The 19,437-nt window shown below is 35.8% G+C and overlaps 2 protein-coding genes across 6 annotated transcripts in view; one reads left to right on the forward strand and one right to left on the reverse strand.

Moving 5' to 3' along the window:
- Positions 1-97: 97 nt before the first annotated feature.
- On the reverse strand, positions 98-2,945 carry LOC106150435 (membrane progestin receptor beta). The gene is made up of 3 exons (XM_013523245.2): positions 2,708-2,945; positions 2,091-2,175; positions 98-1,903 (listed from the first exon to the last, which is right to left on the reverse strand). The coding sequence occupies exons 2-3, from the start codon at positions 2,140-2,142 to the stop codon at positions 909-911; spliced, it is 1,047 nt and encodes a 348-aa protein (XP_013378699.2). The 5' UTR covers positions 2,143-2,175; positions 2,708-2,945; the 3' UTR covers positions 98-908.
- Positions 2,946-3,037: 92 nt separating this feature from the next.
- LOC106150460 (focal adhesion kinase 1) overlaps positions 3,038-19,437 on the forward strand; it is a 31,700-nt gene continuing 15,300 nt past the window's right edge. Inside the window, exons 1-4 of one of the 5 annotated variants that reach the window (XM_087000493.1) lie at positions 3,038-3,191; positions 11,413-11,712; positions 13,985-14,160; positions 16,640-16,727. In XM_087000493.1, the coding sequence (XP_086856619.1) occupies positions 11,563-11,712; positions 13,985-14,160; positions 16,640-16,727 (414 nt within the window). In that variant the 5' untranslated portion in view covers positions 3,038-3,191; positions 11,413-11,562. Of the gene's footprint in view, positions 3,192-5,558; positions 5,993-9,687; positions 9,881-10,646; positions 10,879-11,412; positions 11,713-13,984; positions 14,161-16,639; positions 16,728-19,437 lie in introns of those variants that run through there. The other 4 variants (XM_087000489.1, XM_087000490.1, XM_087000492.1 and 1 more) reach the window with 4 other exon arrangements.

Here is a 19,437-nt window from a genome sequence, read left to right on the forward strand (position 1 = left end):
GTTAGTACTTATTTCAGGTACAGAATCTGAATGAAATCCTCTCATGCATGTCAGAACTTGCAACAATCATAAATAAAGTTAATTTCAACAAGAAACGTTTTTGAGAGGTTTACTCCATGGTTTATTCAGCTGTGGATCACTCAAATTAACAAAATTCGAGAACAACTTCAATTTTTCAAAATAAAAAAAACGTACAAAACGTAACCTCCCCCCTCCCCCCAAAATAATGAAAATTGTGCAGACAAAATACTCTGGATAAAATTTGAGCAAAAAAACGGAGGTATAACAAGCAAACAAACCAAACTATAAAACAACATGGTGATAAATTTAATGAGGTGCAATGGCATCCTGAATAAAGGGGATACAGCAAAAGGGATAGGCCCTGGATAAAAACTGGATATTTAAGTGAAAATAAGCACATCTCGAAAATAAAACACTTCATTATCAAACAACTCTTGTTACATTGTTGGTCTACTTTATTGGGAAACTTTTCCCATTAAATATTTGAAGTTGGCAAAGCATGCTTTACTGTTCATTTTTGCCAATCTAGGTTTAATGTCACAATCAGAAAAAGAGGCAAAAAATAACACCAAAGAATGCTATTCAGGTTCTTGAATTAAATTGTGGTCTCTCTTTCCCTGTTTGGAATGTTATGAAATCAAAATATGAGTGATAGCTTGCATTTACAACATTAGGCACGAATAACAAGGCAAGATTAGATGATTTTGACAACCTTCTAGGATACAATCTGCACTAAGCATTACTTTTTACTACTAAATCAAGGGTCTTTTATAGCAGTTATTCATCCTTACATGATGAAGTAGTAGGAGAAATATGTTTGGAATTTTTTTGTCTGTAGTAATGTCTTAACAAGACATAGCTTTTAGGCAAGAATATACCAAATAATATCACTCATTTTTAGATTTTAGTTTTTTCTTGCACTTCTCCCTAAATATAATTATAAAGACTATCTCCAGGAGCAAGACCAGTGCAACTGGTCCAAAAGTATTCCACAATGTTGGAGTAGGTCTTTGTTCAAATACATCCCGCTCATTGTGCAGATCTCTGATGACACCATCAAATTGAAAGAACGTGGTCATCATGATACACACATGAAAGAACTGGTGACTGTGACCTATAAAATCACATTTTCCTGGCCAAAATCTTTGAGGTATATCAGATGTGTAAAAAAATCCTGAGGCCAAGAACCAGGCAAGTTGATTAGTATGGGGTGAGATTGTATCGTCACATCTGAATCCATTGATAAAACAGTTAAAAACTTGATCTACAACTGGTATGATTAGCCAGATATACAAGAAGCACACTCCAGTAACTTGCCAAACTTTTCGAGCTCTTGGGTAAGGACGCTGATAGCGATATTTAGCATATGTGCAACATCCACAGGTTGCAACAGCCAGGAATCCACCCACTGGAACAAACATGTCCTTGAGCCACGAAATCTGATACAGGTGTTCTTCCATACAATAAGCAAAATGAACTGTTACTGACCCAAATCCATACAATCCTATCCCAGCATAATCTATCATAAAGCAAGTATAATGGAACATCTCTGACTTGGACTGAAAGCAGTGAGCAAAACTACTAGCTAGATACAAAATGATACTGGAAAGGATTCCAGCAAGCATGGGCCATGTATAGGGATCATTGATGAAGTCCAGCTGTTTAGAGAAAGACACCAACTTGTGTGTCATTAATATCACAGCAAAGATGTGTGTCCATACATTCATGCACTCATTATGGACTTGAAATATGCTGGCAGGGTAATAGTACCATGGTTGGTAGGGCTGTCTAAAGCCAGTGTTGATATTGGGTTCTCTGAACACCTTTGGAACATCTTCAAATGTTGTGGTTGGTGTTAAACAACTAGACCTTTTGTCAGCTTCTAAAAAAATAAAATAAATAAAAAAAAATGAATCAATTTACAACTTGCTGTTTTTATGATGTATTTATATATATAAGCATGTCAAATGCCTTGAAAATTATATAATAGTTATTAGGAAAAAATATGGCATTGGTCATTTCTAGAGATATAGAACAATGTGTAAGAAGTGACATAAAATATATCATACCTTCAATGGAGTCAACTTCATTCTGTGAGCTTTCTGCTTTCACTTTTTGCATGGCAACCGTTTACCCTACTAAATACACTACAGGCTGAAATAGGCAAAGAACATGTATAAAAACGAAACTGAATTAAGGCATGATTTTGTGACAAAGTACAGTGCAAAAGGGTTATAGATTTAACACAGAGAAGGAGCATGTACTACTGGTATGTAGGCATAACCAAATGTTGCTATCTTTCACTTATGTCACATTTACAAGATCAACAATGACAACAAATTAGCCTTGCACGCTGTCCCAGCTGGCCAAAGTCAAAGACGTCTTTAGGACCCATTCCTAATGAAACTACTGAAACTCGCTGAATGCAATCAGATTAACAACCCTGGCAACGAGTAGAGTAGATCGCTCTACACAGAAAAGCTAGTGATCACAAAGTACGTTGGAGACAAGGGTAGGTGTGTCTATCTGTTAAACTGATTGCATTCAGCCAAAGTCCCCACGGGATTGGATTAATTTACGTAAAACTATAGTTTAATTGGGAATGAGCTCGAAAGCCATGGAAAAGTTTGCAAAAGGGGCTATCTCCCTTCTGAATTAGCAACTTATTACTGGGTGAGAGACTTACTAATTATTTCTTCCCAAGTTTTTACAGTGTTATCTTTCTATCCAGTGGCAACACTGAGCCAAGGATCATTTGAATAGGGCTGTGTGATACTGATAGATGTTATGCAGCGTCTCACGATACTTATTTTCTAAGCTTGGCCTGAACAAAAATGATATCAAAATTTTCTGGTGACATCTACAGATCATTGAGCAGCAAAATGCACGATCATTTCACATGGCAGGTCAAGTCTCGTTTTAACGAGAGTTGGTGAACAGTACCAAAAATATATCAAATACTTGAAAATATCAAATTCAACGTTAGAACATTTGATATATAAAAATGGAAGTTGAATGCTTATAATTTTGTATAGATTTATGGCACTTTATTTCTCTTTTTACTTCGTTATCACATTGGACGAGATTTCCGCCATAAGGGAAGTACTTCACAACCTCTGCAGTCGAACTACAAAGTAGTGGTGTATATTTATAAAAAACTGTGCAGAAAGGTAACAACAATACTTTTTTAAGCATGAGTATTAAAACTAAGTCATAAGTGTCAATTTTATTATATGTTTGCCCTTGCTTTTACTGCGGGGGTGAAAAGCTGACACTGGCAACACTATGAAGTTGACACCCCGAAACAAATTGCAGTTCACAAAATTGGTACTCTGCTCACTGCTATATACCAGATCGAATTGAGATGTCAGTGACTCCAATTTTGGGTGTAATTTGCTCATTGTTGTGCTCGAAATAAATCGTTTAGGTTATTTCCTGAAAGTGCTGTCGCAAGTAGCAGAAATGAAACACGTCACCCCACACATTTCACTGCCTCTTTCACATGTTGCATGTTGTTGAAAAGTTTCACTTTCACCCTGCTAATCCATTGGGGTTTCCGTGCGTGATTTCTATTCTCATCCTTGTCACCAATATAGTGTTTCATCTAGGCTCAGTGAGGCATATGTCCTCTCCTCGCATCAAGTGTCTGTATTTAGCTTCTGTTCTAGCCTCTACACGGTTGCCACATTTGCTCTTTGGTATCACAGGTTGAAGCTTACTATGTAACTATATGATTATAAGGTTGTAGCAGGATATGTGTTGGCCAGTTTGCACTCTCTTATGTTGTGGCTTAAACTGCACTTAAAGTGCACACTTTTCTTGTCAGGGTGTATATGTTTGCTCTCTGTAGTTCAGGAAGTGCGTCTTGTACAATCATAACAACTTTAACTGCTAATGCAATGATGCTGTGGCTTGTCCTATGATAAACACTTGACAATTATGTCCTGTTTTTACTTAACATATTCGTGAGAAGTGGAAAAATAAAAGATCTGCACCCTGATGCACTTAGATGGGATGATATTACCTGAGTTGTCCAATATGAGTGTAATCAATAGAAAAATGTATCTGTTGTATCACAAGTTTATTTTTTCTGGCCTCACCAGCACCAATGTCTTTCTGGAGTGCTAGTGTCAGAAAACTTCCTTCAGACTTCATCAAAATATTCTTTGAATGGTCAAGAAAATGATTTTCTGATAGTTAATGATCCAATTAATGCTTTTTAGAGTACTGTTACAGATTGAAGTTTTTTCAGATGGTGTGGTGTTTAAATAAGTCAGCTTTTTACATTTCCAATCTACATTAGTAGTGAATCTGATATTAAAAATGAGCTAAGTGAAGTCTGCTAGATAGAGTATATACATATTTATATGTGTCTTGTTACTTTCCTGATTGAAAATAAAATGGAGGCACATCCCCAGGCTGATATAATTTGATTTGCTTGCTGATTGACCAGAGCATTCAGTTTATATTGTTGCAGTTGTAGTAAATGCACATGTGAATATTTATAAAATGGGTAGAATCTAGTTATATGTAGTAGAATAATGAACTTAAAATAAGATTCTAAGTGTTGTTTGAAGTAATTTACCTGTAGGGTAATGAACAATGTTCTAGAAAGTGCCTTCCTGCAAATATGTATTCAATTTTTTCACCCTGCCCCTCCCCCCTCCAATTACACACGCATGCACGCACGCATGCACACACACACACACACAAACACACACACACACACACACACACACACACATTTTTGTGTGGTATCGGGTGTCATTATCACAGATAAGATCATAAGATAAACTGAAAAGGGGCTGTATAGATTCAAATGATAAAGGTTTGATAAAGGCCTAAACTGCCTTTAAATGTACAATATATATCAAGTGTATGTCTTTAGTTATGAAAAATGTTTATGCAGGTGACATATTATAAGTCTACATATTCATACAAAAATTTTGAATAACTTAATTCATGTTTTATGTCAAGGATTGTTATCTTCTTTTGTAATGTGAAAATATTTAAAGGAAATATCATAAGTACATATTGTTCATTTTTCATGCTCAGGATTATAGTCAATGTCTGTAGCATGTAAATTTTTATGTAATGTACTAAATTATATGTTATAGGAGCCTTCAACTTCAAATATAAGGATTGATGTTTTGATGCCAAGTTGATTTGCGTAGGTACTCAGTGCCCACCCATTTGTTATCTGTGTCATGATCAAACAGCTGCACAGCTAAGTTGATGGTGCCGTGTGCCCAGTAATTATCATGTCATTTTCAGACTGTCATTTATCGGAAGTCGGCCATGATGAGGGTGAACAAGAACGTCTTGTGTCACAATAAGTTCAAGATGGACATCTCCCAAACCCCTTAGAGTAATAAAACTCAGTTCAGTTTAAATGGGTAATTAATGACAAACCAATAAAGGCAGTGATAGTGGAAATGACAACAGGAAGGCCAGGGTCATGAAGTTGGTGAACTGAGATCTCACTTGTCACCTTGTGTGTCACTGCTTCCTGTTTTGTAAAATGGGCTTGTGGTAGTAGACACTGGTTTTTTATGTTGGGCAGTCATGCAATTCCAAAACCACCAAAGGTCAGGCTTCGCACTGACTAATACAGGGGTCCACTCACCTCCTACAGTTATCTGTTAGACAGCCAGTGACACACAAATTCACTGGGCCAAGGAATACCTTAATTTCTTTTATGATACTGCTGATTAATGCCATCCCATGTTGACCACTGCAGATAAGAAGAGTGTCACATGTGCATAGATCTAAAACCTGATCTGTGGACATACCTTGTTTCTTGGGATGAAGTGAGACTGTTTGAGGAAGTTTGAAAGGGACAGAGAGAACTATAGAAGAGAGCTGCATTTTTGTTGAAATTGGTTTCAGTTCTTTCATGATGTTAGGAAGTGTACTGGACAATGGCCGCAGTCGTGAGACCTGGATACTTGGACATTGTTGTACTAATGGGGTAAGACTAGAGCCTGTGGCAGACAATAGAAAAAGCACAGCTACTAGTATCTGTTTTTGTCATCATTCAAATAGTTTTATGTCTGAGTGAACCCTTGGCAACACTTAACTAGCAGCTTAAAGGGAGCAAAAATCAATACATTTGTATTTGAACTGGAGTCCTACGTAGTAATTGACCAATATCAAATATGATTTCAGTATTTAGAATTTACACATACATTTACTAGATGTGATATGGTTAAAACGTGGAATTCTGTGAATCTCAAATTGTTTGATATACTGCAAAATATTGAGAAGGAATAGATAATGATTTAGGTAAAATTAATTTTAAAAACATAGAGAGACCAGATATATGTTAATTTGATTTTTATGCTCCTTATACTTTTATAAGGCTTGGATTAGTTGTGAAATATGAATGATGACAAAAGGTTGCTGAATTTAAAGATACAGAGTCTTTGGCATTAGCTTGCTGCAGTGTAGTGTGGGCGATATTTTCAACTTCTGTTAGTATGAACATTGAAGTGTTGGAAATCTTACCAGAAGGACCTCCTAATATGATTATGAAGGATGTATTTGCTAAGTAGCATAGTAAGCTGTATAGTTAGAGACTATTTGGCTTGATCTCACTTGCACATGTTCTATTTATAAAATTCTGAAAGTGCATGATTCAAAACGTTTTTCTCAGCTTGTAGTTGGTTTACTGCATCAATAAGTCTACGGAATCAGGGGTATGGTATGTTTGCAATATGTTTATATTTCATGTAGGTGTTGGGTTGGTGCCCAGGATATTTCAGACTAAGATTTATGAAAAGATCTCTGGGCTCATGAAAGAAAGGAAAATATTTGCCAGATGTTGAAGATTATTTGCCAGTTTTTCAAAAAGATGACCAATTTATCCAATTTTGATCAATTTGCTTGCACGGAAAAAACCCCACAATGTCTAGATGGCCATCAGCGTCTTAAAAGCAACTCAGGTGGGAGACCAAATGCAGACCAGTTCCGCAGAAATTTTTGGCAGAAACTAAAAACAGTGTAAGTGTGATAGATTTGAATGGTCAAGAAATGTCAGGTGGAAATTAGGCAGAAATGTTGGCAATGTTAAGTATTGGATGCTAAAAATGATGATTGGTTTATAAGTCTTATTGATAATTTGATATTCTTTTTATTCCACTTGAATATGTTGATAACATAACACAATATTGCTCGAAGCCAACAATTTATTTGTGATTAGTGTGTCTCAAGAGGAAATTAAGAAAAGCACAGGTGTTGTCAAACTTCTTGACTTTCTTGAGCCTGTGATAATGAAAAAAATCAATAACATGTTTAAGCATGCTTATCTTGCTTTTCTCACACTGTCACCTTTGTTGCTGTGCCCTTAGAGAAAACCAGTCATTTCCGATTTGTTTTACAATGTAGTCATCTATGAAAAGCATATTTTCTCTTGAGAGCTGAGGGACCTTAAAATCAAGGTATTATTTAGAAGCCTCTGGGCAGGTTAACATCAGCAATTTAACTTAGACAATTATAAATAAAGTTTTCTGAACCACACCGTGTTCATTCAGCAACTTAAAATGTTGTGATGATTCTAAGGATATTTCGGCAAAAATGTCTTCATACACATTTACCATAAGTTTACCATGTTTGTAAATGTTTGCTCAAGGTTGATTGACTATGTGTTGAAATATACATTCCTCTTGTGCAAGATAAAGAAAAAAAAGATTTCTCTAGATAGAAATATTTTTTTGAAAAATGGAATTTTTAATTTTGCCCCTTCCCCCTTTCTCCCTTGTCACAGCAAAACCTTCATCATACTAAGGTCACATTTCTACAATAGTCAAGTTGTGGTGGCTTAACTTAGCACACACTATCTTGACAGACCATGGGATTACAGTTTCTAATAATCATAAGAAGCCAATCAAAGGGCACATGGCTTACCTAAATATAACAATGGTGGCGGGCAGGATAACAGAAGGGATAAGATAGACTTTGTGGTCAAAAAATATAATGAGAGAGTTTGCACGAAGTTAGGTCATCATAGCTAGGTTAAAACTGTAAATAGACCTTCGCATTAGATGTAACATTCCTTGTTGAGTTGCAATCCATGCAGGTGGGTCTGATAAGCTTACAGCTTTGCAAAATATTCAGCAAGACTGTGATCTCAGCAGGGTAGCAGAATATCCCAAGTTCGCTTAGATAAGGTGTTCAACTTCTCTTCCACTTTGAAGATAACAATATAATTCCCCCATTTGCTTGCCTTGTAACATTGATTCTAACTGTATACCTGTAAAAACCTCTAAATCTTTTTTCACCGAGTCAGAAGTGCAATGCAAATTCATTCTTGTTAATGCTTCAGTTTGCTTTTAGTGCATAAAACCATATCTTCATTAGTTCTGTAACTGTGCTCTGCCAAATTCTTGGCAGGGATATAATGCTATGTACAGGGTATCATATGCATGAAGCTCCTGTTTATACCAGTTTTAGTGACCTTGTCTCATATACTTGTCACCTTAAATAGGCAAATCCCAGACTATGATTTTTTCACAAAGTTTATCCTAAACAGTATGTTGACTAGTATAGTAAATAAAAAATTAGAATAATAATTTTAAAAAAAGGAAGTGTTTGAGGGATGTAATTATCCTGTATGATTGTAGTCTTACTCTCGCATTTCAACCAAGATCCATAGAATATACTGACACAAATCATGCAGGTATATGAATTTATAATGATTCTGGTTTCATTTCTTTCATAAGAAGATTTTCTAAAGATTATGTGAGCTTTCAAGTGAGCAAAACCTTAGTCTGATCAGCTAGCATGTGTTTATTGTTGGCCATTTTGGTTTACTAGTAAGTCATTCAGAGTTCCCTTATTTATATTTCAAATCTGTTGCAAATTGACAAATAGAAATTTTTGAAAAAAATTATTAAGCTGAGTAAATGCAAGTCGGATATATTTGTGAAACATCCTCTGGATAACATCAGATGTCAGGAACTCTTTGTTTGTAGTTCTGTCTCAAGTTGCAACCATCAGATTCAAAGTTTTCCACAGAATTGACCTAGGCCTTCTTGAAATGTTACCAGGAATACCTGGAGATGGGTAGGTTTAAGTAATCTCACTTGTGTGTTCACTGAGTCATCTTGGCAGAGGTATTGTAACTTATAATATAGCTGGCACTGCACTGGTGAACTGGTGAAGATATATGGCTGAATTGTTAGCCTTGCTTTAGTATATGGTGATCATTTCCTTTCTTAAGGTAGTGTCATTTTTATATTGAACCTTGAACACTAATGAGCAAATCAGTCGGTTTCTCTCATTTGATTAATCCACTGACAGGTGAATCATAAGGTGATCAGGGAATGTTAATACCTGCAAGTGTGGGATGTTTCACTCCAGTCGTACCTGCTTCTTATTGTTTACCTTCATTGTAACACCGTGACACATTGACGGATAATTACTAGACCAAGTATTCTTTACTCCCAACTCTTATCTACCTGGGTCAATTCACAATATGCTAAGTAGTGTTTGTCTTTCTTTCATGTATTTCCACTTTAAATATGGTTTAGATCTCATGTTCCTCATAAAAGACTTCTAAAACCAATACTAATTATAGTAGGAATGCAGTAAGGTGACCATATGGGTTGCCCTATTGTGTAAAACCCTCTTGGCTAAGAATTCCACTTTGCCTTACTCCTACTCTTTTTATCACTGCTTTGTTGGGGTACAAGGATGGACACTCATTCCTTGTGCCCAAATGATGTTTGAACATCAAAGGAAATTGTTACTTAACTGTACAAAACAGGGACAGTTTATTTTAGCAGTATTTGCAAAGTTAGCAAGTTTATGTAGTGAAAAAGGAGACCGAGGATAAAAATTGACCATGAAATTGAAACAGGTGAGTTGGCTGCAGGACCTAACCACAGAGCCTAGCTAACATTAGGTATACTGGTGAATATATGACATGGCAGCTTTCAAAGCATCAGTTGATAATTATTTGTGTTTCAGACCGAGTAGATCACCACCAAGGGCCTATTGAACTGTAAAATATTGGTGCAATGCAGCAATGTCTGAAAGTATGGTGCTTTAGTTCCTCTTCAAAGGACCCGTTGAATGCATTCCTCTGAGGTCTATTGGAAATATACTTGTGACGGCATTAAGGCAGGGCTTTACCTTATAGCCATCTACTGATCTTTGATTGTGTACATTGTTAGTCTAGGTGACCTAAAAGTCCATTATTTGATGTATCTAAAATTCATGAATTGGAGGAGGTCGTACATTTTATCATAATACATGTAGGTACCATGTTTCAACTCCAAATGCATTCAATAGGTCCAAGAAATCTGAATTTCTTTTATGATATTATTGTGTATGCTGAAGTAAAAACAGAAATTTGCTACCTTTCGAACAATTTTAGAAACAATTGGCTGCATTTTCCATGCATGGCATGCTCAGCTGATCATGTTGTCTTGTATTTCCTATATCTTCAGAGACACCATTGAAAACAATCATTGCTCATGCTTAGAATAATAGTATCATGATACGTAATTAAGCTCCAGATGACTGGGAAAGCCCTGCCAGTTTTATTTTTCTATGCATATCTTCACAGTCAGGTTGAGTCATAATTACCACCTACTTTGATGAGGATCGATTGGATGAAACTCCTAGCCATATGTTGTGGAAAAAATCCCACCATGGGGAAAGATGACCTTCATATGTGACAATGGCAAGGCAGGAATTAAGAAGCATCTTGTATTGTTCTATTGATTGTACTTGAAACTTGAGGCTTAGTCCTGACATTTTATACATCTGTGGGAATATTCATCAGTTCTTAGGGCAGGTTTAGTGCTTGCAGAGATGGCAGGTAGAGGAAACCGGAGCAATTTGGCACTGCAGGTGATTTGGCTGGGTGTAGTTGGGGTGATTGAATACAGTACTTTTAGGTGTCATGGTCGGTCTCTCTGTCACAGCTTGCTAGACTGTAAAACACTGATTTGTTATCTGGTCGAAATTCAGTGATATTACTTGAATACATTTACGTAGCAATTCTTTTAAGTGTACTTGAACATCTCTTTAGGCATAATGGTTTTATGAGTGTAGTTTTTGGTAACTTGTATCTCAAATTTTGCACATTATCTGAATTTATATTCATAATTCAATTAAATATTCCAAATGAACATTTTCCCTCTCGATTACTCACTAACAGTGTTTGGTCTAGTAAGGTACTGTTCTGAAGTGCTTTTTCTAGTACAGATGCTGTTTTGACTGCACATAATTTAATCATCACCAGAAGCTGCATCATCATGTATGCTGTGAGCAATCTTTCTTTATCATTTTTTTTTCTTTATGCATATTCAAGTTTGTTTTTTTTTTTTAATATTCCAAATGAGATTAATGGTGAAAATAAAAAAGTGCAATTTTTCATTTCAGATATTCACAGAACATTCACCATGGCTAAATAGGAGAGCCAAACCTCTTCACCACACACTGAGTCTCCCAGTGCTGTACAACCCTACTGATGCCATATATACACACTCCCCAGTGCTTCTGAATGCCACCATAAACTATCACACCAGCAGTATGAGTCGCAAGGGTGTGGGATCTAGTGTCCAGAAAGGAGGGACAGCCTCTGACCAGTCTGAGACACCACTGGACAAGAGTATCCTCAAAGTCCACCTTCCCAATGGAGGGTTCAATATGGTCAAATGTGGAGATGCTACAGATATAAAGGTATGGAAATAATATATGTATGTATGTATGTATGCTCTTGTTAAAATATTATTTTATTCACATTGTTGTCAATACTTGTTAAAGTGTAAAGTTTTTTTAGTAAGTGTGTGTGCAGTGGCACATGTGTGCATGCCCACAAAGGTGTGAAAGATCTATTTTGAAGGAGTGAAAGGTATATATTGCAGTCAGATTTTCAAGTATCTTAAAACTGTAAAGGGGACTTTCTCAGTGTTTCACAAGCCAAAGATATAATATAGCCTGTTGATGTAAGATATGCAGGGTGACAAACAACAACCATGCTTACATGTTGTTTGTACAGGTATGCTTGAGTTACCAAACTATGACTATTCTATGATTCATGTGACCTCAACTCAGCATTATTATGAGTTGTCTGTAAAATAAGAGGAAAACTGACTCTATGTAATGTGGTATGCATCATGAGGTAAGGTGTGTATCAGTTACCAGATTCACACTGATAGGAAGACCTGGTTCTGTCCCACCAGTTATGGTACAACAACCCTAGCCACAGTTAGATACAGAGCTATCTCTTAATGTTACTAGGATGTGTTACCCATTACTAATGCTTATATTCATTATTTAGAATAAGTTGATGAAGATAGAATGAAAAAGAAATTCCTTTTTTTGTGGGGGAGAGGAGAGAAGACCTTTTTATTTTGACAAAATCACTTGAATTATTTTCTTTTTTTTTTTTGTGTAGATTCATATCATATTAAAGACAGTCTCAGCGCGTTAAACCCTTAAAATAGCACGAAAATGAATTTTCCTGGAAATCTCACCAATTTCCCCATAATGACCAAGGTATATCCTATCCAAAACCGTTCAGAAAATGAAGCTACCTAATACCGTTTTTAAGTTCCATTAAATAATAAAAGACGACTCGTCTTAAATACTCAGCTACCACCTCACAGTACGGCTTCAGAACGCGCAATTTCTCGCTAAGTCTCGCGGTTTACTATGAATGAAGTACTACGGCTGAGACCCGGATGTTACTATTTGGCGCCAAAACAGCAAACATGGCTCAGACGCGCGTCAAGTCTGAAGAGGAGAGCGACAAAAGGGGACGAAAGAAAATAGCCACTCCAGTTCGAAAGATACGAAAGAAAATTAGAGACAGACGAAGAAGCACTCAGACTGTGTATGTTGGGAGGGAGGTGGGGCGGTGGAGGACACTTAAAGCTGAGTTAGGACTCACATACGAGGCAATGGCGAAACTACTCCTCGACACGTGAGTATGCGCTTCACAGGTCTCAAGTGTGTCTGATTATCATATTATCCTGTTCACAATAAATGACAATATTTGTGCTCATACAAAGTTGGTTACGTGTATAAGAGCGTTTTGGGCTTTACGTTTTCTGTTTTTGATCGGTACATGTACCGAAAAGATGGACAGGCGGCACTTACATGTCTGACAAGTTTCGCTGTGTAGTCGTGACGTCTATCTCATTCTGACTGAAGCCTGCTGTGATTGGTCGTAAGCGTGGGAAAATCGAGGTCGTGACCTTGAGCCGGAAGTACTTCTGGCTGTGCTCCGAAATCATGATAAATAGTTTTCGTTTTCTAATTCCTTTTTCTAGTTGTCTTAACAGGACTTTTGTGACTCAGACTTATTAATATAATAATAAACAATCTCACAAAATACATATCTGATCAAAGTTTTACATAGAACTTGCTTCTATACATTAATCTAACCCACTGAGACTGTCTTTAAACATTGTTTTCTAGTATGTATAGTGCTTACATTTTGGAGCAGTAATTACATTTTTATATATTGATGAGATAAGCATATTTAAAACTTTGTTATGCACTGAATAACTAAACATGTTATTCCCTGTGTTTTCTTCTTATGTGGCTATAGTGAGCATAGGTAAGAGAAATAAATGTTGATTTTGTCATACAATTACTTGTACTTACTAGTAAGATATTTAGTTAACTGTCAGATGTTATTATTAATAAAAACTGCACCACGTGGTTATGGATATCCATGCAGTGCAAATGATTGTAATACTTATCATCAGTGACTAAGGTTTGTGTGTAATTCTTGTTAAGGATCTTAAAGGCATAGGGTTGAGATATTGGTGAAAAATACTTCGTGAAAATCCATGCTGATAATCAATCAAAAGACTTTTAATAGTATTCATAAAGCTTGATGCCTATGCATTTTGATATACTTCAACTTTCTTGTTTGATATACTTTCAACGTTTCTTGTCATGTTATCATGCCTTTAATTTCTTCCTCCCATTTAAATTTCAGGGTATAGTGCATCTTTTGGTAGGTCGTCTGGCAGCAGGACAGAGGTACTTTGAGGCTTGCTATGCCCTGTACCTGCGCCACCTTCAGACAGACAAGGGGTTCTGGCTCCACAGTGATCTGACTATGTACCAGGTCAGACAGAAGTATGAATCCAAGTACCCAGCAGATGAATGGAGGTGAGGAATCTGATACCCCATTCACACTACAGTCATTTATTCGAATAAATAGCAAATTAGGTCCCGATTCGAAGAATTGTAGTAGTCTGAACGCGTGAGGATTTTTGTTAACAGGATTTTCAAAATCCTGGTAGCGAGCTGGATTTTCTTCAGCAATTCGAATAACTTAACAGAATCGACACCTGTACAGATCTTACTGCGCATGTGTGCAGATAAGTGCGGGTATCTATGAATGCTTGTTTATTACTTTAGCGATTACACCAAACGTATTTGGAGGTCACTACTCAATACAACATGAGGAAACATAAACTTATTTTGCCATCGTATACTTCCCAAGAATGCTGGAATGTCTTTTGAGTTGAAATTTTCAACGTGGGATTAGGTTTCGCTTCGCGAGTGTGAACGCAATACCGAATTGAATTCCTCACGAAAAATTCGAATTATAGAAATGCGCATTTTTGCAACTGTAGTGTGAATGGGATATGAATAAGTCGGCTTACATGAAAAGTTTTGATATCAGAATCATATAACTACTAACTACTCATTACTGGTGAAATTTTAATAACCAAAGGGGCATTAAATTTTCCTGGAAGTTACAAGAAATGCCAATATAATGATACTAGAGCTTGAGTGGAAAACCTACCTAAAACAAAAGACTTTAAAACTGCTGGCCATATGCATTGTAATAAACAATAAATATGAATGATATATGAACCAGTGAAAAATGCCTTCCCAATCAACAGCAGTTACTCTGTTTTTGTTTTGTATACTGACAAGCTGTTGGGATGAGATGAAAAAGAAAAGCCAGGCTTTGTTCAATTTTGTTTGAAGCTGTAGGCTACATGCTTACAACAGTATGAGTAATGTTGCAGTGTTCAAACATGGAATTACATTATGCTATTCAAACTGTCTACACTGCATTGAGGCAATTACAGACCTTACTTATTGCAGAGTAAAGTTCTGCAAATTAAACATAATTTGATTAACAGTTTAGTCGTGTTCCCTTTATTCTGTCACTAGATATTGACTAAGTATTTGAAAATGCATTCATTATATTATCAGAACTTGAAGAATAATTGTGTTCCTCTCAGAACTAATCAAACACTGACAGTTGTCACTTACTTGTCGTCGGGACTGAAGTCCAAGACAAGTGAGAATCAGTTTTTGATGTGTGAAGTATAAATACATATACCCCCTAATGTTTGCTTACTCTGAAGTATCGAATAAAAGTACTGATGGAATAAAAGTACTGGGTGGAAAAAAATCTCAAAATTTAATAAAAGTACTGATGGAATAAAAGTACTGGGTGGAAAAAATCTTGAAATTTAATAAAAGTACTGGATGGAATAAAAGTACTGGGTGGAAAAAATCTCAAAATTTAATAAAAGTACTGATGGAATAAAAGTACTGGGTGGAAAAAATCTCGAAATTTAATAAAAGTACTGGATGGAATAAAAGTACTGGGTGGAAAAAATCTCGAAATTTAATAAAAGTACTGGATGGAATAAAAGTACTGGGTGGAAAAAACCTTTACACCACTCCCCTCCCCCTCCCCCCCCCCCCCCAAAAAAAAAAATGAAACAAATAAATAAAAGTAAAGAAGTAGAGAAAGAAAAAAGCTAGCTATTGATCATTGTAAAAAAAATTCACCAGGTAAAATTCACTCAGTATTATAATTTATCTTAAAAACGGGATATCTAATTTATTTTCAAAAAATAAATAAATAAATAAATAAATAAAAATATATTTGCCATGAGTTAAATTTCATAATCGTCAGGGGCCGAAGACCCAGATATATCGCACCTAAGCCGCCTCCGAGAGCCATACGGAGACGTTATTCATAGTAAATTTATTCTCAGATATGAGGTTCGTTTTGCATACCTGTAAACTCCTAGGGGTTTATCTTACATAGAAATGTGATTTAACATCGTTTAAGTCATAAATCGGCATGAAATAATTGACGTTTGAAAACAGACACAACTTCTTTGCTGCACTTGAAATGACCTCCTTAGCTATAAATATGATCCTATCACCTTGCGACATTGCATCATTCGATCGATATACATGAGTAGTTGTCACTGCTGAAGGGAAAGCACGTCTATTTATAGGAACTGAAATCAGGTGACGCATGTACTGTTGTGTTCAGAGAGCGACTTCCGCTTGACCTACTTTTCAGTGCTGTTTGTAGAACAGTAGGTAATGAGTTGAGATCTCGATTTTCTTCTCTTTATACTTCAATTTAAGAAAATAAAAAGCGTGACTTGTACTTGTGTAATTTCCCACCGGTACAATAGGTATTTAATAAACATACCGGGTGGAAGATTTTTGAAAAATTTAAAAGTGTACTGGGTGAAAATGGAGCGTACCAGAGGGAAGAAATTTGAAAAATTAATTAACGTACCGGTACGTTTATTTGATACTTCAGAGTAGTTTTTAAGAGTGAATATATGGTTTATGATAATGCGTATTTTTTTTTCAGGTATGAACTAAGGGTCCGATATCTTCCCAAAAGCTTTCAAGAACTACAGATCAGAGACAAAGTGACATTCTATTACCTATATGACCAGGTATGTATGCATTTTGTGTGACCTGTTTATCTTGAATGGTGTTTATATCAGCAGTTGTCAATTCCATGTCTTGGATGTTGAAGATCTTTCTTTTTCTGCATGAAGCTGTGGTTGAATATTGCTCTTTGGGGTCAAATCTCATAATGTCATTGTTTGGTCTACTATTGTGATTTAGACCTCCTACCTCATTTGATTAGTTAATTAGAGGAATGATATTAATTAGAATGAGAATCTGTAGTTTATGTGAAGGTCTGACTTGATGTATTGATCCTCTGAGATTCAGATGCTGAATATAAAGCCTGTATTTAAAGATCTATCATCAGTGTCAGATTGGATAAGAAGAAAAGTGTAAATATTACCAAGTATTTTGCACATATTTATAGAGTATTCAGCACATGCAAATTGCAAATGTAATGTATTATGCAATGATTGTGCTGTATTTCAAGATCTTATGATGGGTGCATTCCAAGTCTTGTAATTATGCTGTCCGAGGAGAACTTGGGCGCCTACCAAGCTACACAAAAATCCAAATACAAGTGATCAAATACTGGGTCAAAATTTTACACTTAGATGATGGTGTTCTACTAAAACGGGCATACTTAGATGAACTAAAACACTTTGATCTTCTGTCAAATACTAACCTTCACAACACACGCCACAGTATGTCATGGGGTGAAGGAGTAAAGAAAATTCTTGTAGAAAATGGGTTCGGAGACGTATGGGTCAAACAGAAAGTAGACAAAAACTTCATTAAATCTTTTAGCGTTAGACTTAGAGACAGTAGTATACAACTTTGGCATAGTAGGATATCGCAAGAAAATCTCAAATTGAGAAGGTATAAAACTTTCAAACTTCATTTTGAGAAAGAAAAATATCTTGATATAATACAAGATAAAGAAAAACGTCAAACCCTAACCAAATTCAGAATCAGCAGCCACAATTTGCACATAGAAACAGGTTGCCACGTCAAGGGTAAACCAACACCAGTCGAAGACAGAAAATGCCAAATCTGCCACTCTGGATTTATAGAGGATGAAGAACACTTCTTAATTACCTGCCCTCTGTATACAGAACACAGAAAAGAACTCTTTAAAATAATACAAAGCAGCCACACATGCTTTGCACATTTAAACAACAAAGATAAATTCCACTTTATAATGAATAATCCAAACGAAACAGTGATAATTTCCTTGGCCAAATTCCTTAACCTTGCTTTTAACAAAAGAAACTGTGCTGCATCTTCAACTTCATGATGTCTATCAATAACTACTATAAATACGAAGATTTAGTTCACATAGTAGAAACATTGGTACATTTCTATACATGTATTTTGGTGCTATTTATCTATGTATTTTGCTATTACTATTATCATTATTATTGCTGCTATTACCTTATCTATGTACATTTTCACCAGCTCAGTCTGGTGCAGAAAGTATGAATAAAGCATTTATGTTTTTTTTTTGCTGTATCTGTGGCAGTATGATTTATCCAAAGCAAGTCGTGATAAGCATGTGAAATGTCTCTGTTATGTCTTCAGTAGTCATGGGATTACTTATGATATCGCACAACAAGTTTAGTAGGATTTGTTTCAGAAGCTCATGTGATTATTTTTTAATTTTCCTTACAATCATATTTTCTCTGGGGATAGACATCATTACGTGATTGTAAAATTGCTTATTTAACCAGGATAAGGAGTTTGTGAGAAAATAATGAAGAGAAGCTGAGAAAATAGAGATAAGGTGTGAAGTAAACCCTAAGTGATGCATGTAGTGAGACAGATCTTCATATTAGATGATGGATGGGATGGATCTAGGGAAAGATCTGCAGGGAAATATCATTAGCTCTTCTAGACTTACACAATATATTAGATTATATTGCCAACTTGTTATTAGAACATCTTCATGAGTGATTAATCAACATTTTATGTTTAGATATGCTTTTTTTGTGCCAGTAGATTTTTAAAAATAATGCTGATAGTTATAATAATAATAATAATAATAATTTATTGAGCACAAAGAAATGGTTTACATTTACAGGCTCTCTAACTAATACAAATATTATTATGAATATTGAATAAATGAGACAGATTAATCCAACGGCCTTTTATCAGATAGAACAGAACTGTAGTTTGTGACCAAAGCAAGGAGTTAACATTGAATGGAAAAAAGGCATAAAAAAGGCATGTGGCAAAGCATTTGATTTATTGCCTCTTTTAGATCTGATTTTTTTTAGTTTTCTAATAGAGCTCCAGACTATTGATTCTTATTCTAATGGGCCATTTGTATTAAGAGCCATGAGAGAGAATCTTTATCTTTCTTTTATGTGAATGAACCTGGTAGAGAAATTGCTCTCCCAAAACAACCCCAAATTCAGCTTCTCATGAAATGAATCTGTCTCATCCTTGGTGGTAAATTCGCTCACGGCTATTTGCAATCTTAGATCAATACCCCAGAGATCTGTATGAATGAAGAGATGTACAGTGCAGGGGATGGCCTTGCTTTGATCGCAGTTGTTACTTATGCTGGCAGTCTGCAAGCTTTTAGACTAATAGCAGATTGTCTGGACTGCATAATAACCTTAGTGAGATCACAGGCAGTTAGTTTGGCTCCATTTCTAAAAAAAATCCTGTTATTTTGGTTCTGTCTTTCTTTGACAGTTGGACATTTCCCAATATAGGTTTTCACATCTGGGGGTATTTTCAGCATTCAAG

This window comes from Lingula anatina, chromosome 1 (genome assembly GCF_051362555.1).
Source record: "Lingula anatina isolate TDL-2025a chromosome 1, LinAna3.0, whole genome shotgun sequence".
NCBI classification, from domain to species: domain Eukaryota; kingdom Metazoa; phylum Brachiopoda; class Lingulata; order Lingulida; family Lingulidae; genus Lingula; species Lingula anatina.

What these genes read in the sequence shown, in the direction of transcription:
- LOC106150435 (XM_013523245.2), bottom strand. Translation starts at nt 2,142, where the DNA reads ATGCAAAAAGTGAAAGCAGAAAGCTCACAGAATGAAGTTGACTCCATT. An exon ending in TGAAGTTGACTCCATTGAAG is followed by an intron (nt 1,904 to 2,090) that starts GTATGATATATT and finishes TTATTTTTTTAG; the next exon opens with AAGCTGACAAAAGGTCTAGT.